General features: G+C 35.2%; 2 protein-coding genes across 3 annotated transcripts; both read right to left on the minus strand.

Moving 5' to 3' along the window:
- Positions 1-5,549: 5,549 nt before the first annotated feature.
- On the minus strand, positions 5,550-7,591 carry LOC133309479 (serine/threonine-protein phosphatase 7 long form homolog). Its single transcript, XM_061510263.1, has 5 exons — positions 7,346-7,591; positions 7,083-7,259; positions 6,652-6,998; positions 6,047-6,533; positions 5,550-5,957 (listed from the first exon to the last, which is right to left on the minus strand). The coding sequence occupies exons 1-5, from the start codon at positions 7,589-7,591 to the stop codon at positions 5,550-5,552; spliced, it is 1,665 nt and encodes a 554-aa protein (XP_061366247.1).
- Positions 7,592-13,153: 5,562 nt separating this feature from the next.
- On the minus strand, positions 13,154-16,441 carry LOC133309539 (senescence/dehydration-associated protein At4g35985, chloroplastic-like). Of its 2 annotated transcripts, none has more exons than XM_061510331.1 (5): positions 15,812-16,441; positions 14,360-14,490; positions 14,013-14,173; positions 13,778-13,862; positions 13,154-13,351 (listed from the first exon to the last, which is right to left on the minus strand). In XM_061510331.1, exons 1-5 carry the CDS (start codon positions 16,391-16,393, stop codon positions 13,180-13,182), a joined length of 1,131 nt encoding a protein of 376 aa, XP_061366315.1. In that variant the 5' UTR covers positions 16,394-16,441; the 3' UTR covers positions 13,154-13,179. The 2 variants fall into 2 exon arrangements, with proteins under 2 accessions (XP_061366315.1, XP_061366308.1); XM_061510324.1 differs by having other exon boundaries at positions 14,013-14,179; positions 15,812-16,436.
- Positions 16,442-18,982: the final 2,541 nt, after the last annotated feature.

The following is an 18,982-nucleotide window of genomic DNA, read 5'->3' on the forward strand; positions in this document are numbered from 1 at the left end:
TAAGTGTAGCATCTAATTTTATCCTCAATATTTAAATCAAATAGTAATATTGATAATTAAACTGTCAAATTATTATTTGTATTTGTTATGAACCTAACAAATGCTCACATTCTATAAAGTCCAAATAGGACTAATCGCTAAGAGAGAATTAAGGAAATATTCCTTAATTATACTTATTCTATTACGGCAATAATGTAGCAACAATTGGACTCATAATACTCCTAAGAGATCCAGAAGTCCACTCTTGCCCGGTAACCCATCTATAAATAAGGGATTAAGCCAATAAGGTACAGATATTCTAAACCCTCTCTCTTAGCTTGTCAGTATGCACACACTCCACCCTTTGGCTATGTCGTTTATATTATAGTGTACAGTGATCCGCTGATCTTTATGCTATCTTCCCTATAAGTACTTGGGAGAGGACAAACAGATCCAATATTAACATATTAATCTATAATTGGACATCTCTGTCATTTAGGCAGAACAATACCATATATATATATATATATATATAGAGGCAGGATCTTTTGATACCGATGTCAAATTTGAAGTTTGACATCTCATCTGAGAGCCCTTAGATCAAAAAAGATCAACGATTCTGATTTGTAAGTACGTGACACCATTGATCTCAGATGAGGTGTCAAACTTCAAATTTGACACCGGTGTCAACAGATCATATCTCATATATATATATATATATATATATATATATATATAGGTAGGATCCTTTGATACCAGTGTCAAATTTAACACCTCATCTGAGAGCCGTTAGATAAAAAAAGATCAACGACTCTGATTTGTAAGCATGTGACACCATTGATCTTTTTTGATCTAATGGCTCTTAGATGAGGTGTCAAATTTTAAATTTGACACTGGTGTCAAAGGATCCTATCTCATATATATATATATATATATATATATATATATATATGCAATTTTTAATAACATTGTTACATATTATAAAATATGTCTGAAAGGAAGGTAGATTGACGACAACATTCCTTGCTGTCAGTAATGATGTCATTGTACTGACTTCAACGGGAATGAAAAATAATATAGCGGAGACTTGGATTTTTAGAATTATTCAAAGTAAACATAAAAGAAATAGTGTTCAATAACTAATATATATTAAAATTATGGACTTCAAGATACCATTGTTGTAATACCAACTTATCAACCACTTAGTTGACAACCTGATCTTCATTCTTCATTCATACCTATAACTTTTGTTCCTCGTATCTGAGGTCTGAATGCAAGTATACTTTCCATAATTATTTTGACCACAACCAGTTAAAAGGAAAATGATATGAAAAAATCATTTGTGTCTAAAATATAATTGCGACAATCATAAATGGTGCAAAATGTTTGAAGTGCGGTATCTAGCGATGAAACTGGGTCGGGTCGGCCTATAAGGACCCACAGCTCAGCCTATATCAGGTCATACTTAACCTAGTATAATTTGTATAGTAGGCCGAACTTGGGTCATAGAAAAGTCTGTTAAATAAAAAGGTCGTAGGCTCACTTTCAAAAAGTCGGGTCTATAAGCCTACAGGTCGGCCTATATTGTACTATTTATTTTAAATAAAATAAAATATAATAAGTATGCCTTGAAGAAAAAACAAAAGATATAAATTTAATCAATTGCAATTATTTATAACTTAATTATATTCGATTATATTTTAATAGAAATCTTACTTTATTTCTTATATAGGAGGAATCAACATCTCAACATGTTTGATTATGTATATGAATATATTAAAAGATTTTTGGAAAATGTTATACTTACTACAAGCATCATGATGCGTTTGTTGAATTCGTGTAATTATTTTAATTTACATAGTATGGATTTGTTTGTTGGATCTGATGAAATATATATTATTTAGTTTGAGCATTTTGTTTTTGAAAATGAATTAAATACATATTGTATGAGTTTTGTTATGATTCATGATTCTGTTTGGACGTTGAAATTATGATTTTTTGTGTAGCAACAGAATTTGAGTACTTTGTAAAATTGATTCATGGTTCTACATGGAAATTAAAAATCAACAGGCTAACGGGTCAAGACAGGCCATTTATTTTTTTATAAACGGGTCAAGCCAGGCTAACAGTTAGACTCATACTAGGCTTGGGCCAGGCCAAATTGAAATTTTTTGACGTAGGCTTGGGCTTTTCGGGACAAAGCTTGGCCCAGCTCAGCCCACTTTCACCCCTAGCCGTATCATTATTTATTTATTTATTCTACAAATGGTTGAGTTTAACAAACTAAACATGATTTCTAATATAAGAAAATTTAAAAACAAAAAATTATTTTTAGGAACTGAAATTAAGCATATTTTCAAATAAAACTAAAAAATAATTCCTTAAACCAAACAAGTGCTATAATATATTTTGTTGCAGAAGTATTCCGCCATTAACTTCAAATATATATTTTTAATCAATATTTTACCAAACTTAAAATGAATTTTAAAAGTGATATATATATGCGTGTGTGTCTGTGTGGGTGATAAGATCCTTTAATTTGACACCAATATCAATCCAAAATTTTGACATCTCAACCGAGGGTCATTAGATCAAGACAGATCAACGGTGTCACATACTTTCAAATCAGAATAGTTGATCAAGGCAAAATTAATGCCCCTCAAATGATGTTGAGGTGTCAAATGATTTTATACATATATATATATATATATATATATATATATATATATATATATATATATAGATACACATATATATATATATATAAAACAAAGTGTAGACCTAAGAATTGTTAATCTAGTATAAACCCAATTAGACATCAGGATTTGAGGAACAGTGACCATTGTGCCACTGTTCCAACTCTTATTTACCTAAATGCCACGGTGCTGAACTTATTTCTCAAACTGCCACATAGGCAAGTTCGCTGGGTGTAGTAGCGAACTAGGCATGATGATGTGTCAGCAAACTGATGGTGACCAAGTTCGCTACTGACACAGGCAAACTTGGGTGCAATAAATGCTGACACGTATGATGAGTTCGCTGATAGACAAGGCGAACTTGATTTGCCATGTGTCTGACCCCTACACAGTTCGCTGGGGTCCAGGCGAACTCCTTGCCATGTGTCAACTGGCACACAGTTCGCTGAAATGCCCAGTGAACTAGGTGACAAGTGGCAGCCAGTGACGCAGTTCGCTGGACACTGTAGCGAACTTCGTGCCACATGGTTGTCCCTTAGAAGTTCGCTGCTTGGGTAAGCGAACTACCTACCGACAGTTATAGGTCGCTGGCCCAGGAAGCGAACTCAGTGATATTTAAACATCCTTATTCCTCTCCCAAAGTCATTCTCGTCCGTTTTTCTTAAAAGTTTCCATTTCTGTTTGGTTTTTTTTGCTATTTCAGTACATAATGAGTGAGAGTAACAACGATGTAATATGCCTTCTATATTACATTGGGAGAAGATATTTTGGACCAAACGGTCAAGTGTTTGAAGGAGATACGAAGATCTTCTGCATGAGTTCGCGTTGCAAATATACTGAGCTGAAGAAAATAATATACAAGAAGTTGAGATTACAACGAGGTCAATCCCTGTCTCGACTGATTGCTAGATGTGCTTCTGGTAACCTGGTGCAATGGGTTGCTGTGGAGGTGGTGGAAGATGAAGATGTGTCATTAGTAGTTGACGCATTTCGATAGCATGGATAGGAGTCCTCATACATCGAGTTGTATGCGGAACTAAACACCGATGGAGAGGAAAGCACTCAAAATTTTGTCCCAACCAGTTACTCTATAGACATTAACAAGGAGCCGCAAGTAACTGCAAATTATATGCATGTCTCACCCCCACCACCATCACCCCCACTAACAATGCCTTTAGATGTGATTCCTGCTCCGTATGATCTGTCATGGCGTACTGATAGTTTCGAGGAAGATGTTGTTGAAGGCCTTGTCCCTGACAGTGATTGATCGGATACAGATGTTGATGGTGATTTCGAAATGGAGCTGTCTACTGCATTGTTTGAACCGATTCCATCACCGGGCATTGTTGGTACGCATGACCCACCGCCTGCTCCAGGTAAGGTTATTTACTGTTGTTTTTAATTTTTTTTTTGAAATGATAATAGTAACGAAATTCGAACTTGTGTCAAATAGGGGAGGATAGTGTACCATTTTGGGCGCAAATACCACTTTACACGAACATTAACTGGGCACACCCCGATCAAGAAATTGATGACATGCAAGGGGCACAAGTACCAAATTGGCAAATGGGTCAAAAACTCAATAAGGACCAGCAGTTTGAAAGCAAACAGGATGTACAAATGGCCATCAAACAATACTGTATGGCAAAGAATCGCACAACTGTCGTGCTAAAAAGTGATACGAAAAGGTTGATAATGATTTGTCAAAATCACAATGATGGTTGTCCATGGAGAATGCGAGCATATCTTAAAAAAGGCGGTCATGAATGGATAATAGGCATATGGAACAACATCCATACATGTGTTAGTCAAACACTTTCACAGGATCACAAACAACTGAACTCTAATTTCATTTGTTCATTGATCATCGGTAAGTCAACCAGCCTCTCTATGTTTCAATAAATACCGTTTTTCGTAACACTAATATGGTGTTGTTTGTCAAACCGCAGAAATGGTGCGTGAAGAGCCTAGCGTAAAGATTGACTTAATTCAGGAAAGGATTGCATCGTGTCTAGGATTTCATATATCATACAGAAAGGCCTGGAAAGCAAAGCAGAAGGCAGTTGTGAGGGTTTTTGGGGATTGGGATGAGTCGTACGCATTCCTGCCGAGATGGTTGGATTATATGTTATTGTTTCCCCCATGGTCTGCTTATAAACTGGACGTGAATGAACATAGGATCGATGGTCTCCTCGATGGCTCGCACAAGGTGTTCAAAAGGGTTTTTTGGACATTCAAACAGTGTTGTGATGCATTTAATTATTGTAAGCCTATGCTCCAGATCGATGGGACACACTTGTGTGGAAAATACTGCGGAACACTATTGATTGCTACAGCCATTGATGGTAACAATTATGTCCTGCCTGTTGCTTTCACTGTTGTTAATTGTGAGAATATTGACAACTGGTTCTGGTTTTTGGCGATGTTATGAATCCATGTGACTCAGAAAGACGGGATATGTCTTGTTTCTTATCGACATGCCGGTATAATAACGACCGTCAATAATGTTAATCTAGGGTGGCAACCCCCGAAAGCTTACCATGTTTTTTGCCTGAGACATGTGGCTAGTAATTTCAATCATAAGTTCAAAAATATCCTGTTGAAGAAGCAGTTAAAGAAGTTAGGTATTGTTCTGCGCCTTTTTGATTATTTGATACTGCAAGGGACTTTATTTCTTAATTAATTCTGTTTTAATGAATGGTTTTTAATGCGTCAGGTTATACTACGTCGCGTTTGGATTTTGATGCTGGTTTGGAAAAATTTAAAGAATCAAGCCCATAAATTGCAGCATGGATTGATCGAATTCCAAAGGAAAAATGGAGTATATCGTACGATGTTGAAGGAAGACGATTTGGCCACATGACTACAAACTTGTTAGAGTGTGTTAACAAGGTCCTTAAAGGTGCCAGTGGGAGGGACTGACTGCGAAGTCCACCAATACGGCTGTGACGGGCCACCTGAAGGGTACGCTGGTGCGTAAAACTGTCCGACAGGACGTGGTGGAAGAGACTGCACATGCACAGGCCGGTCAGCCGCTACGGGAGTTTGATGATGTAGTGGCAATCCCTCGTGGCGTGCACGCTGGGATCGACGCGGAGGACGAGGAGGCTCCACTGTCTGGACCACAACTGGCGGAGGTACGGGCTCTCCAGGATCGGTAAGTCTACCAAACTCAGCGAACGTAGACATGGCCTGAAGGGCCTCATCATATATCTGACGGTATGTGAATGCTCCTTGCGCCTCGTCCGATGCCATATGAACAACAGTCTCTATGCGATCACTCTATATTGCGAAAAATGTTAAACATGAGATGTCATTATGTCAAAAAAATAGTTCTCAAAACGATAATGAAACGTCTCAAGATAACATACCACATGGGAATGAATAGCCGATCTCTGCATCATCCATTTGCGCGTATGCTCAAAATACCACTGAATGTACGTGTTGTTGATAGAAAGATGTCCATATCCCTCGTCCGGCTGTAAACCCTGCACAACAAGGGCATCCCTGGAATACCACTGCGCTATATACAGTCCATGTCGGTCCCTCCAGTCTACGTCACCCTTACCAGTAAGGGTGATAGTAAGCAGTTCAGAACATTGCAACGGATCGCTAGGTATCGGCTGCCTAAAACAAAATTGCTGGAGCACTCTATCGGGCTGCTGGTACACAACGATCTGATAGTGTATGAGTGGGCATACAGCTAACCATCTACGCGACTCCTCGGACGATGGATGATGTGTAGCGAATCCTTGGTATGGCCTCCACCGTATCCTGCGGATAGGCATAACGTCAATGTGATGACGATAGCGTCTGATGTGGGAGAACCGAAACCGTCTCTGGGTGTAGACATTAAATCTGCAAAACAATACGAAAAATAATTTTACTGATTAACGTCATAGACACAAAAAATGGAGTTATAAAACAACTTTGTATATTGAAGGCAAGACAACAAAAAAGTATAAAAGGCAGAGACCTGGCCCCAAGAATAGCCTGCGCGTCAGTGATCTCAGGGAGTCCTGGTGAGATAGTAGGGAAACGCGTACATGCCCACAACTGTAGTAACAGAGCACATCCCCCCATATCAGATCGTCGTGAGTCAGTAACCTTGCACAACTCCCTGTACAAGGTAGCCAGCATAGCGGAACCCCAAGAATACATCCCCGTCCATTGAAAATCATCCAGAAATAGCAGATACCACGCATGTACAAAGCTCGATGCAGTCTCAACAAACAAGCAACCACCCAGTATGCGCAAGATCAAAGCACGTGTGTATCTCATACGGCCAACTTCAGTGCCAGCATGTTCATGGTAATGTAGAAACTATTCCCTCAGAACTGTCAGAGAAATTTGGTTCTTATACAGATCGCGCGCTCGCTTTGACTCTACGCCCAATAAATCTCTAACCAGCACCGAGAAGGGATGGCCTCCAACGCGGCCACACACAACCTCTCCATCTGTGGGTAATCCCAACAGATGGTGGACATCCTCTAAGGTAATTGTAACCTCACCCATCGACATATGAAATGTGCGCGTCTCAGGCCGCCATCTCTCAACAAGGGCCGAGATGAGTGAGTGATCAATCTGACAAAAAAAAGTACATTTTTTCACAAATTATTAAACATACAATATGTTATTTCACCTATTATAAAAGGCAAAGAATCACTAACCTCATGGTTGCGCAGACGCGCAACGTGATAAAACCCTGCCTGCCTAAGGTAAGGGTGGATATCCTTGGGTATATCCAAATGATCGGGTGAAGCAGCATGTCTGACATTGAGGACACGATCATGTGGATTTGCGTCGCCTGATGTGTTCCACACATGCGTGGAGATGTGTTTGTCCTGCAACGTCAAGAGAGAACGCGAGGATCGACCAGGGTCAATGAAAGTCTCGTGTGGGTCCTGCTGCTCCATGGATCTATTTACAAAATATAAATAAATTATTACTAAGAAATGAATAAATATTCAACATACATTTAATTATTCTACAATTCAAAATCATAATTGAATGTTACATACTAAATAATAAATAATAACCACATTAATATACTTACAATAATTAATAACACTACTAATGACATACTAAAATTTGGATAATAATGCATAATAAATAAATAATATAACACAAAGAATATTCTACAATGGTATTTTCAAACCTATAACAAAATAATGTTATCTGATTATTAGTAACAACAATTGCATAATAAAATTATAAAATACAATAATTTAAAAATATTAATTGTGTAATACAAAAATTATATAATATAATAAATTATAAAATATATTATATAAAATACAATAATATATGATGTTTAGGGAAGAATTAAATAATATATACAAATTAAATACTAATTACTAAGAAATAAATAAATCAATATTGTAACTCTAATATAATATATTATATTTAAATTAAATTATATTATATTTACAAAATAAATACTTGCATACAAAGATATATATTATATTAAACAAAAATTATATAATAGCTAAAAATAAATACTAATTACTAATAAATAAATACATACATTACAGTAAAAAAATTTATAATCTATTTTTCAATCCTATAACTAAATAATGTTAATTAATTCAAATATATTAATTATTGCATAATGAAGAATTTATTAAATACAAAATCTAACACCATTAGAATATATTTTTTCTAACCTAAATTTCAACCCTATAAATAATATCAAATAAAAGGATATTATTAAATAATACATTAATATAAATTACTACACCTAATAAGATTATCATACATATTATAAGTCAATGTCAAAATAATGCATAATTAACAAATTATTAAATATAAAATATAACAACATTAATATAAAAATTATCTCACCTAAATACATTAAATAAATATTGCACATAAAAAAGTTATTAAATATATTAATTAAACTATAAAATATTTAACTACTAACATTAACATGCAATTACTAAACTAATTAAAATCATTAAAATAATAAAGCACATAATATGTCATCTAACCTAATGTTTCATCCTATATATAATATAAGTAACAACAATTAAATAACAATCACAAACTGTAAAAAATGAAAGAAATCATAGATGACTAACCTCAAATGAAGACAAAGAAAGAATGGAAATGACAGAGGAAGAAAATTAAGAAAGGAGAAGAGTGAGAGAAGAAAAATTATAGAGAGAGAGGGGAGGGGTCACGGGGAGGGGTTTATATAGGCTCGGAAAAATAGCCGTTACGCCAAGTTCGCTGCCCCCTAGCGAACTTGGCATGTCAGCCACGTGGCATTCTAACCGTTACACAGAGTTTGCTGATGTGGCCAGCGACCTTCCATGGGTGCAAGCCACGTGGCCTGACAGGTGAGGAATTTATTGCACCCAAGTTCGCCTGTGTCAGTAACGAACTTGGGCACCATAAGTTTGCTGACACATCATCATGCCTAGTTCGCTACTACACCCAACGAACTTGTCTGCGTGGGAGTTTAGGAAATAAGTTCAGCACCGTGGCATTTAGGTAAATAAGAAATGGAATAGTGGCAGAATGATCACTGTTTCAGGATTTGACCTGCTCAAAGGATAATTATTTTAAATTCTAAGATTTGCGACTCTTTGGAAGGGTGGAAAGTCTCAAACCTAAAACTGAATTAGTATGATTTGTACGTTAGAGTTTCTGTCGGACACCAGTTGATATTTATAAAAATAAAATAAAAATAACAACAACAACAAACAAACAAACTTGAGAGGGTCTTTATCCCAAATGTGTGTGTGTCCTTTTAATTTTTCTAGAGAAAAGTTCAAAAAACCCTTGTGGTTTCGCTTAGAATAAAAAAAACTCTCTATGCTTATTTTCTTATCAATTACCCCCTTTATGGTTTTACTTTGAATCAATTACCCCCATGTTTTATTTCTTTCAATCAATTTCCCCCTTATTCTCATTTTTAAAAAGCCTATTTTACCCTTTTTATTAATTTCTTCCAAAATTACTTGTTTATCTTCTAATTTTTTTTTTTGATAAACTTTTATCTTCTAATATTTTCTAGCCAAACAATAATAATAAAGGAATAAATCACCGATAAAAAACAAATTATGGGGTGGTACTTGATTATATTATTGAGTTTTATAATTTTTTTTTATTATATATATATAATTTTTTTTATAAATAAGTCAGACATAAAACTTAAGTCAATTCATCTACATGTTAATTGAGGTTTCTTACTTTTAGTTTTTTTATATATTTAATCTCATTGAGTATGACTCTGATATAAAAAATACCTATATTTTATTTTATTTTTCATAAAAGTGTCACTTACTTATTATCACATTTAATTTTCAGTGGCATTAAAACGGACAAATTGTACGACTTTAGATTTTTCTTAGGACAAATTGAATGTATAAAGTTGTTACAATATTTTTCATTTTGTATAAAAATATGGTTTATTTGATTTTTCACTATAAATATTTTGGAATCTGTAAATTTTTATTTTTCCTCAAAAATATCGTTTTAAAAAAGAATCGCTTAATTTTGTAATAAAATTAAGTAGTAGGTCTTCTGTAACATATTTTTATTACTGTGGTTCCCTCATTTTATACCATTTCCCAAAAAAAAAAAAAATCAAAATTTAAATGTATAAAAAAGATAAACAAGTAATTTTGAAAAAAAAATTATAAAAAGGGTAGAATAGACTTTTTAAAAATGAGAATAAGGGAACAATTAATATAAAGAGAAAACACAGGGGGGATAATTTATAAGAAATAAAATATAGAGGGTAATTGATAAGAAAAAAAACATAAAGGGTTTTTTTTTTATACAATAAAGGGGTTTTTTTGATTCTAAGTGAAACCACAAGGGTTTTTTTTGAACTTTTTCCATTTTTCTATAATAAATAAATTAATTAGTCTTTATACAGGCATTATTTTTTTCACATACGTTTTTTTTTTTTTTTTTGGTAAGCTAAATTCTGGAATGAGATATACAGGCATCTGGAATGCATTTTTTGCATAAGTGGTTGTTGTACGAATAATTAGTAATCCGCGTATATTAGGTGATGAATAGGATATTAATCGCGCGACTGGCAGTGTATTATATAACGATGAGGATATTGAATTATTAATTTCCTACCAATTAGATTAATTGGCAGCACATGATACGTATTGAAATTTGAATATCACTGGTTTTCCATACCTACTATCAATATAAAAATAATGTAAAGAGAATTGTGTTAATATATGTATTATTTTTATAAATAAATTAAAGCATGAACGACGACTTGCATGCAGAATTCAACTGGTATATCAAGGTTCTTCTTAAAAATGCATTTTAAGACAAGGGTTTCGGTTAGTCAAATTCTTTATGGAAACATGTTATAAAAAGAATTTGATTACTAGGAAAGTTCTAAGAAATCAACGCCATATACGAGGAGCAAATGGTACGGGTAAATACTTTGCAACAACTAGAATTTTGGTATTATACCAATAATCTTAAACAGTTAAACTCGCGATTCACTTGCAAATCTTATCAATTTGATTTAGAGAAATGATTTTGACAATTTTGAGTCTGAGTTCACACCACAATGCCTTGGTTTCAATGACAATGATTTCATATAAATAGAATGACCCGTTCAATGACAATGATTTCATATATAATTTCTGAGTAAATATATGTAGAAAAGAGAGGTGGGGGAGATATATGGGTGAAGACTTGAAAAAATAAATAAATAAATAAAGAGAATGACCCGTTCAATGACAATAGTTTCATATATAATTTCTGAGTAAGTATGCAAATCAATTCTTGTTATTAATTATAGAGGAGAGATATTTTTACTACCAAAATTTTTCACTACCAACTTACTACTTATCTAATCACTATTAGATTAACATTTTCTCTCTCTTTAAATTTTTTTTAACATTCTCTCTTTGATCTAATGATGATGTGATGGGTAGTAAGTTAGTAATAAGAATTTTTGGTAGTTAGAATATCCTTACTCTTGATTACATGATTATAAAACATATATTTTCCAGTACTAATGCGTAATTGGTCAAATCGCGTCGCAAAATTAAGCACCATTTTGGAAATTCAGGCCGCTGGAAGAAGGCAGTCCAATTTTTAAATTGAAGCCTTAGCCCAATTCTATCCAGGCCGATTTGAGCCCAAAATCTAATCCAGGCCTGTAATTACTGGCCCAAAACCTCTCATCTCTCTCTGCGCGCTCTCTCTCTCTGCTTGGAACTAGGGCATGTTTGGTGCAACGTATAAGGTCTGATAGTATAAGCTTATACTATACGTTATGACATTTTCAGTTGTTTGGTGTGACCATCGTATAGTATAAGTTTATATAGCAGAATCCCTTAATACATCAAAACGATGTATAACTTAATTCGACGTAAGGGGGAGAAATTAGGCCTGATAAGGGGTTAGTATATTAACATTGTTGACCAGTGCACCCTTTCTGATAAGGTATTCATTACTTAAAATGACATAATATTAAATCCTTTAAAAAAAGATGTATATAAAAAAATGAAAAAAATATAAAAAGCAAATCACAAATAAATGAAAAATATATTACGACAAAATTTGTTTGATCCAAATAATTTTTTTAAGAATTAAACTTTACCCATATTTGACTAAAAGCATGAATGTTGCAGAAAAGATAAATTCACTAAAAATAAAGTTAAGAAAGGCCATTATTAAGATATTTCTGGAAATTAGAAATTGAATAGACTATAACCTAAAATCCCAAATTGAGGTGGTCCTACGCCATTTTTATTTGATATTAGCATAATGCCTTTACAAATGGTAATTGTTAATTTAAATATTTATAATAGACTATTCCTCCCAAAAGAATTACTCTTAATATTAAAACTTCTTTTGATATATAAGTAGGGGTGTCAAAACAAATTTTTATTCGTGTCAAAATCTTTAATACGAACACGACACAAATTTGTTGAGGATTGATACGACACGAATAACACATAAATTAGAGGTCAAAGTGGTAATTAATAAAAAAATTAAAAAAAATGGGTCAAAATTAAAAAAATTGAAAAAATAATAAATAAATTAAAATAAATATAGGTTGACATGAATTTGGGACATGACACGATACAAATATTTTGCTAGTCATTTTTCTCAACCCGAGCACGACACGAATTTTTTTACAGATTAATCCGAATACGAATTTTTCATGTTGTGTCGTGGGTTGATCTGCATGTCATAACCTGTTTTGACACCCTTATATATAAGTAACATTAAATATTACTGGCAAAAGAATGTGTAAATGAAATGTTAAGAAGAAGACATAATTTTTTTTTAAAAGATTAAAAAGAAAGCAACATTGTTCTCTTACATTCCATTTTGGAGCTTTTCCATGTAGAGATGTTCTTCATCTATAATACAGCACACTTTAATACAAAAACCTAAAAGAGAAAGCAATAAATATATATATATATATATATATATATATATATATATATATATATATATATATATATATCTTTTTCGAATATAAAGAAAGCAACATGATTGGATTTTAATATTTAACATTTCTATTCTTGGCAGCATTTCTGAGTGCTCCTGTGGTGGTTGCTGAAGAAGCTGGATTAATGGCCTTCCTTATCTTAGAGACATTCCATGCAGTGTTAGCAACATGTCCTGCAGTTGCAAACACATGCTCAGTAGCCTCTCCTGCTTCTTCTCCATACCTGTTTCCCAATGAATCCAGGTCTAGTTATATGTATATATATATATTGATAAGCAAGGTATCTTTGTTAACTATGGATACTATTTTTGCTCATGTATTATAAAATTTTATGATGTGCATTGTTTTTTACTGATTTTGCTGATATAAAATTAATATGGTAGAATAAATGCTACATCAGCCAAAAAAAAAAAGTACCACTATAAAAGATTAATTTTACAAGAGGATTAATATTGCATCAATTTAAAAATTATACTGTAACATTGTTACAATTAAAATTAAGGGACTAAAAGTGAACTTTAGTGAAACTAGAGAAACCAAAAGTATATTTAAGCCAAACTTGAAAGAGAACATAGAAATCAAGTAGATGACAATGTGATCCAACTATAAAGTTCAACTGTATTGTTCAATGCAATGTAATGTTTTTTACCTGTTAGAAACCATTCTGGTTGCAGCTTGAGAGGTGGCAGAAAGGGTTTGTTTTTCAGCAGCTTCAGCTGCTTCAAAAACCTTGTCTGCGGCATTAAAAGAGAACAAAGAAATCAAGTTGATGCTGCTTGTTTAAAAGAATAAGATTAGGTGGTGTTGCTAGCCATAAAAGGAAGAACATGCTAGCCTTATTAAGATCATAAATTAAGTTTGGTTTTATGAGAGGCTTTACTTACTGACAGCATCCAGAGAAGCCAAAAGCACCTCACCAGGGAGCATCCTTAGGAATGCTTGTCCTGGTTGGGATTTAACCATAGGAGCCATCACTGATCCACTCATTATTCCAACACCATCAAGCAAAGATTTGGTTAACTTTTCTGTCATATTTGACAGCTTTCTTACACTAGATTGCAAACATGAAAATAATTAGAGTCAGATTGTGTCCCCTTAAAAATTGGGGTGATGAAAATTTCAAGGACAACACTCATTATCCTTAATAGCAAATCATTACTTATAGGATATAATCAATCACATGTTCACTGAGTATTGTTGTAATATGTGTCCAGTTTGAACTTTTAAATACCGTTTGAGGTTTTCGTTGACCCCATTCTTCTTTGTGGCACCAGCAGTCTTGTTGCTCATGCTTTCCCTCACTACTACACCATTTTTCTTATCTGCAGCACTATTTAGGATCGTTTCCCCTCCTTTTTGCACCTGATTTTCAAAATAAGTTTTGGATGAAAAGGTTACTGATTACTTTTAAAATAAAGAGGGGGACTGGGGGAGTGTTGAGATATATAGTCTCACATTGGTTGTATGTGCAACTAATGTAGAGTTTATAAGGCCTTGGGCACTCCCACCCTTTGCGCTAGCTTTTGGGGTGGTATATCCCAAGGTTCTTTACATGGTATCAGAGCCTTGCCGTCCCCCACTTTCTCTTGTGGAGTTTCTTAGCACAGGTAGGCTGGGCCTGTTGTATTGTCCACTCTTCAAGCCCAATAGGCTCTTGTGTGAGGGGGCGTGTTGAGATATATAGTCCTACATTGGTTGTATGTGCAACTAATGTGGAGTTTATAAGGCCTTAGGCACTCCCACCCTTTGAGCTAGCTTTTGGGGTGGTGTATCCCAAGGTTCTTTACATGGTATCAGAGCCTCGTCGTCCCCCACTTTCTCTTGTGGAGTTTCTTAGCACAGGTAGGCTGGGCCTGTTGCATTGTCCACTCTTCAAGCCCAATGGGCTCTTGTGTGAGGGGGCGTGTTGAGATATATAGTTCCACATTGGTTGTATGTGCAACTAATGTGGATGTTGCATTGTCCACTCTTCAAGCCCAATGGGCTCTTGTGTGAGGGGGTGTGTTGAGATATATAGTCCCACATTAGTTGTATGTGAAGTTTATAAGGCCTTGGGCACTCCCACCCTTTGAGCTAGCTTTTGGGGTGGTGTATCCCAAGGTTGCTAGCTTTTGGAGTGGTGTATTCCAAAGTTCTTTACAGGGGAGTTATAATATAAACTAAAGTTTTCTTTTAGTAAGAAGAACAAATCCTTTAGGAACATAACATCTCAGACCTTAAAGGCATTATAATATTAAACTTCCTAGTTACAACCAAATTCAAAAGCTAGTTGTTGAGTGAGAATTTCATAGTTCTCCATATTATCTAACACACTCCAAGAACTAGCTATTGAGGTGTGATCAGAGTCCAAACCCATATAAAACCCACATGAGACGTGGGTCACAAGTCTCACACCTTGCAATTTGACCTTGACACAATATTACCAATATTTTTTCACTCACACACATGTATTCTTCCTAGCTTCAAGAAATTACAAGGCTCATAAGGCAAAGCCAGGGCACAAGCTCCCCGACCTGCGAGCTAGGGGTGAGGGTTGATTATACATAACCTTAGCATTACATGTATTTTTGCAAAGAGATTGTTTCCAGACTCAAACTCATAACCTTCTGGTTACAAAGAGCAATCGCACCGTTGCTCCATTACTCACACAAGATTCATATAATAAGTATTAATAAAAACAAACCTGGTTGGTGTAATTATTAGTGCACATGAAGATACCCTTAACAATCTGACCAGTCCCTCCAGCAATTGCCTTGGCCAGAAAATGATTGTAATCTTCAACCCTCGGAGCAAACTCCTCCCAATCAAGATCATTCTTCTTGCTCCATTTCAAACCAGAAAAGCAAGAGTACTGCTTCAGAAACGAATCCAGCAAACCCATGTTTCCACAACTATGTTCTGGAAAGGTCACACCATAGCTAAGAGGCTCACCATCTTTCACAGGCAATGAGAACAGGTAATGGAAAGCATCAACCTTCACCACTGGTTCATCTTTTGTTAAAGGCCACTGAACATCATTTCCTACTTTTATGATGGTAGCTAGAGGCACGTTCTCATCCATGATTTTCATCATCATGAACTGGCCTTGAGCCAGTTCAACAGCTTCTCCTTTATCCATCAGATGAACTCTGCATCCTGGAATTTGTATCAGAACTTCTTGTTTGACACTTTTGGGTTTTGAGAATTCTCCAACACTTACAACAGACATGGAGGTTCTTCTTTCCATTGGTGGTTGTGTTTTTGAGCCACGGAAACAACAACCCATCTCTGTTTTTGTTCTGTTGTTATGTTCTCTCTAATTGGGACCGCTTGGAATATTAATGGAGATAAACGTTACATGAAAAGTTTTTGGCTTTTATTCATACCTTTATTCTGTTCCTTGTGATTTGTGAATGATATGAAATGTGTAAGAAAAAAAATGAAGAGCTTGTTGAACAATCTGGAATAGCATCACAGCTTGCCCTCTCAGTGTGACATTAAATACTTTATTATAACCTGCATTATTCTTTCGTCCATCATTGTCCTCATAGTATTTATTCTTTTATTCTGATAAGTTTTGTGTTGAAATTTTCATAGGACTGGAATATGTATGTCCTGATTTTTTTTTTCTTTTTGCATTGTGTGCATGCATACACAAGATCACAACGATACCCTTCAAAATGTTGGATATGACTCATACTTTGCATGCTGACGAAAACTCTTTTCGTTTGCGATTTGTGTGATTGTCGATTTCCAATACCAATTGCATAAATTTTTCGTCCTATCTATCTAGTACATTTTATTCTGATAAGTTTTGTGTTGAAATTTTCACAGGACTGGAATATGTATGTCTTGACTTTTTTTCTTTCTTTTTGCATTGTGTGCAACTTGAAAAAGGGTATTCTGATATATTTGAGAATTGTAAATAATGTGTACAAGGGGTTCTCTATTTATAGAGAGTATTTGACCTACTTTTAACCTAAAGGCTTTGGCCCAATACAACAAAGGGCTTGGCCCAATACAACAATAAACGACTAAATAAAAACTAAATCAATATTATTTACAACACTCCCCCTCAAGCTGAGGAATAGATATTTATCATTCCCAGCTTGCTAGTAAGTTCTTGAAATCTGTCCGAAGGAAGCCCCTTTGTTAATAGATCAGCTAATTGACGTCCAGTGGGAATGTATGGAGTGGTAATCAACCCGCTATCAAGTTTTTCTTTGATGAAATGGCGGTCGACCTCAATATGTTTAGTCCGATCATGTTGGACTGGATTATGAGCTATACAAATAGCGGACTTATTATCACATAGCAGCTTCATAGGTCCCTCACATTTTATTTTGAGATCATCAAGTACAATTTTCAGCCACAGTAACTCACAAATGCCTTGAGCCATAGCTCGAAATTCAGCTTCTGCACTTGATCTGGCAACCACATCTTGTTTCTTACTTCTCCATGTCACCAAGTTACCGCAAAGAAACATGCAATAACCAGTGGTAGAACGACGGTCAGTCATGGATCCAGCATAATCAGCATCTGTGTAGACTTCTAAAGATAGATTGCCATCACGTCGGAATAACAATCCTTTACCAGGAGTACCTTTAAGATACTGAAGAATTCTCTCTACTGCCTGCATGTGTTTTTCCTTTGGATCGTGCATAAACTGACTGACAACACTAACAGCATAAGCTAGGTCTGGTCTAGTATGGGCCAGATATATCAATTTCCCAACTAGCCGTTGATATTGTCCTTTATCAACTGGAGGACTCTCTTCTTCATAGCCCATCTTGTGATTCTGCTCAATAGGAGTATTAGAGGGTTTACACCCGAGCTTTCCTGCTTCTTTGAGAAGATCAAGAACATATTTCCTTTGGCTGATAAAAATTCCTTTGCTTGAATGAGCTACTTCTATCCCTAGGAAATATCTCAGTTTCCCAAGGTCTTTGACTTCGAACTCAGAGGCAAGCCGTGTCTGCAGAATCTGTTTCTCCACAAAATCATCACCTGTGATAATAATATCATCAACATATACAAGGAGCACAGTAAGCTTCCCGTTTTGGGAGTGCTTGAAGAAAAGAGTGTGATCTCCTTGACTCTGTCTATATCCTAAGGTCATCATAACCTTAGTAAACCTCCCAAACCAAGCACGAGGTGACTGCTTTAATCCATACAAGGCCTTTTTTAATCGACAAACTTTATTTTCCCCCTTCACAGAATCAAAACCAGGCGGGATTTCCATGTAGACTTCTTCTTCTAACTCACCATTGAGGAAAGCATTTTTCACATCAAATTGATTTATATCCCAACTGTAATGGGCAGCAAGGGACAACAAGATTCTCACTGTATTCATCTTTGCAACTGGAGCAAAGGTTTCTTCATAGTCAATGCCATAGGTTTTAGTGTAACCTTTGGCGACTAATCGAGCCTTGTATCTCTCAAGAGTGCCATCAGAATTATATTTTAGGGCATAAACCCATCTGCACCCTACTGTTTTCTTTCCGTTGGGTCTATCAATAACCTCCCATGTTTTATTTTTCTCCAACGCATTCATCTCCTCTTGCATGGCTTGAGCCCAATTCCCATCTTTCAAAGCTTCATGTACTGATTTTGGGATTGAAGTAGAATCTAGTGCTGAAACAAAGCTTTTGTGCTGCACAGAAAGATTAGCAGAGGAAACAAAATGGGAGATAGGGTATTGAGTACAAGAGGGACAGGAAGAACAAGATTTCTTGGAACAAGATCTTTTTCCTTTTCTTAAAGCAATGGGTAAATCATCAGAAGCAGTAGTAATGGGTAAGTCATCAGAAGTATCATGATCAGAAATATGAGATTCAGGACTTACCAGTGGTTCAGACGATTGAGGTTGCTGTTG

This window comes from Gastrolobium bilobum, unplaced genomic scaffold (assembly GCF_033153095.1).
Source record: "Gastrolobium bilobum isolate Gb01-03AN ecotype WA unplaced genomic scaffold, APGP_CSIRO_Gbil_v1 utg41031, whole genome shotgun sequence".
Taxonomy (NCBI): Eukaryota; Viridiplantae; Streptophyta; class Magnoliopsida; order Fabales; family Fabaceae; genus Gastrolobium; species Gastrolobium bilobum.

Bases quoted from the DNA above. Each gene is read 5' to 3' on its own strand.
- LOC133309479 (XM_061510263.1), bottom strand. From the start codon at position 7,591: ATGGAGCAGCAGGACCCACACGAGACTTTCATTGACCCTGGTCGATCC. The intron at 6,999-7,082 runs GTTAGAGATTTA...CTGAGGGAATAG, and splicing joins GCCATCCCTTCTCGGTGCTG to TTTCTACATTACCATGAACA. The intron at 5,958-6,046 runs GTATGTTATCTT...TTCGCAATATAG, and splicing joins CGGCTATTCATTCCCATGTG to AGTGATCGCATAGAGACTGT.
- LOC133309539 (XM_061510324.1), bottom strand. From the start codon at position 16,393: ATGGGTTGTTGTTTCCGTGGCTCAAAAACACAACCACCAATGGAAAGA. The intron at 14,491-15,811 runs GTTTGTTTTTAT...TTTGAAAATCAG, and splicing joins CTAATAATTACACCAACCAG to GTGCAAAAAGGAGGGGAAAC. The intron at 13,863-14,012 runs GTAAGTAAAGCC...TTAATGCCGCAG, and splicing joins GGCTTCTCTGGATGCTGTCA to ACAAGGTTTTTGAAGCAGCT.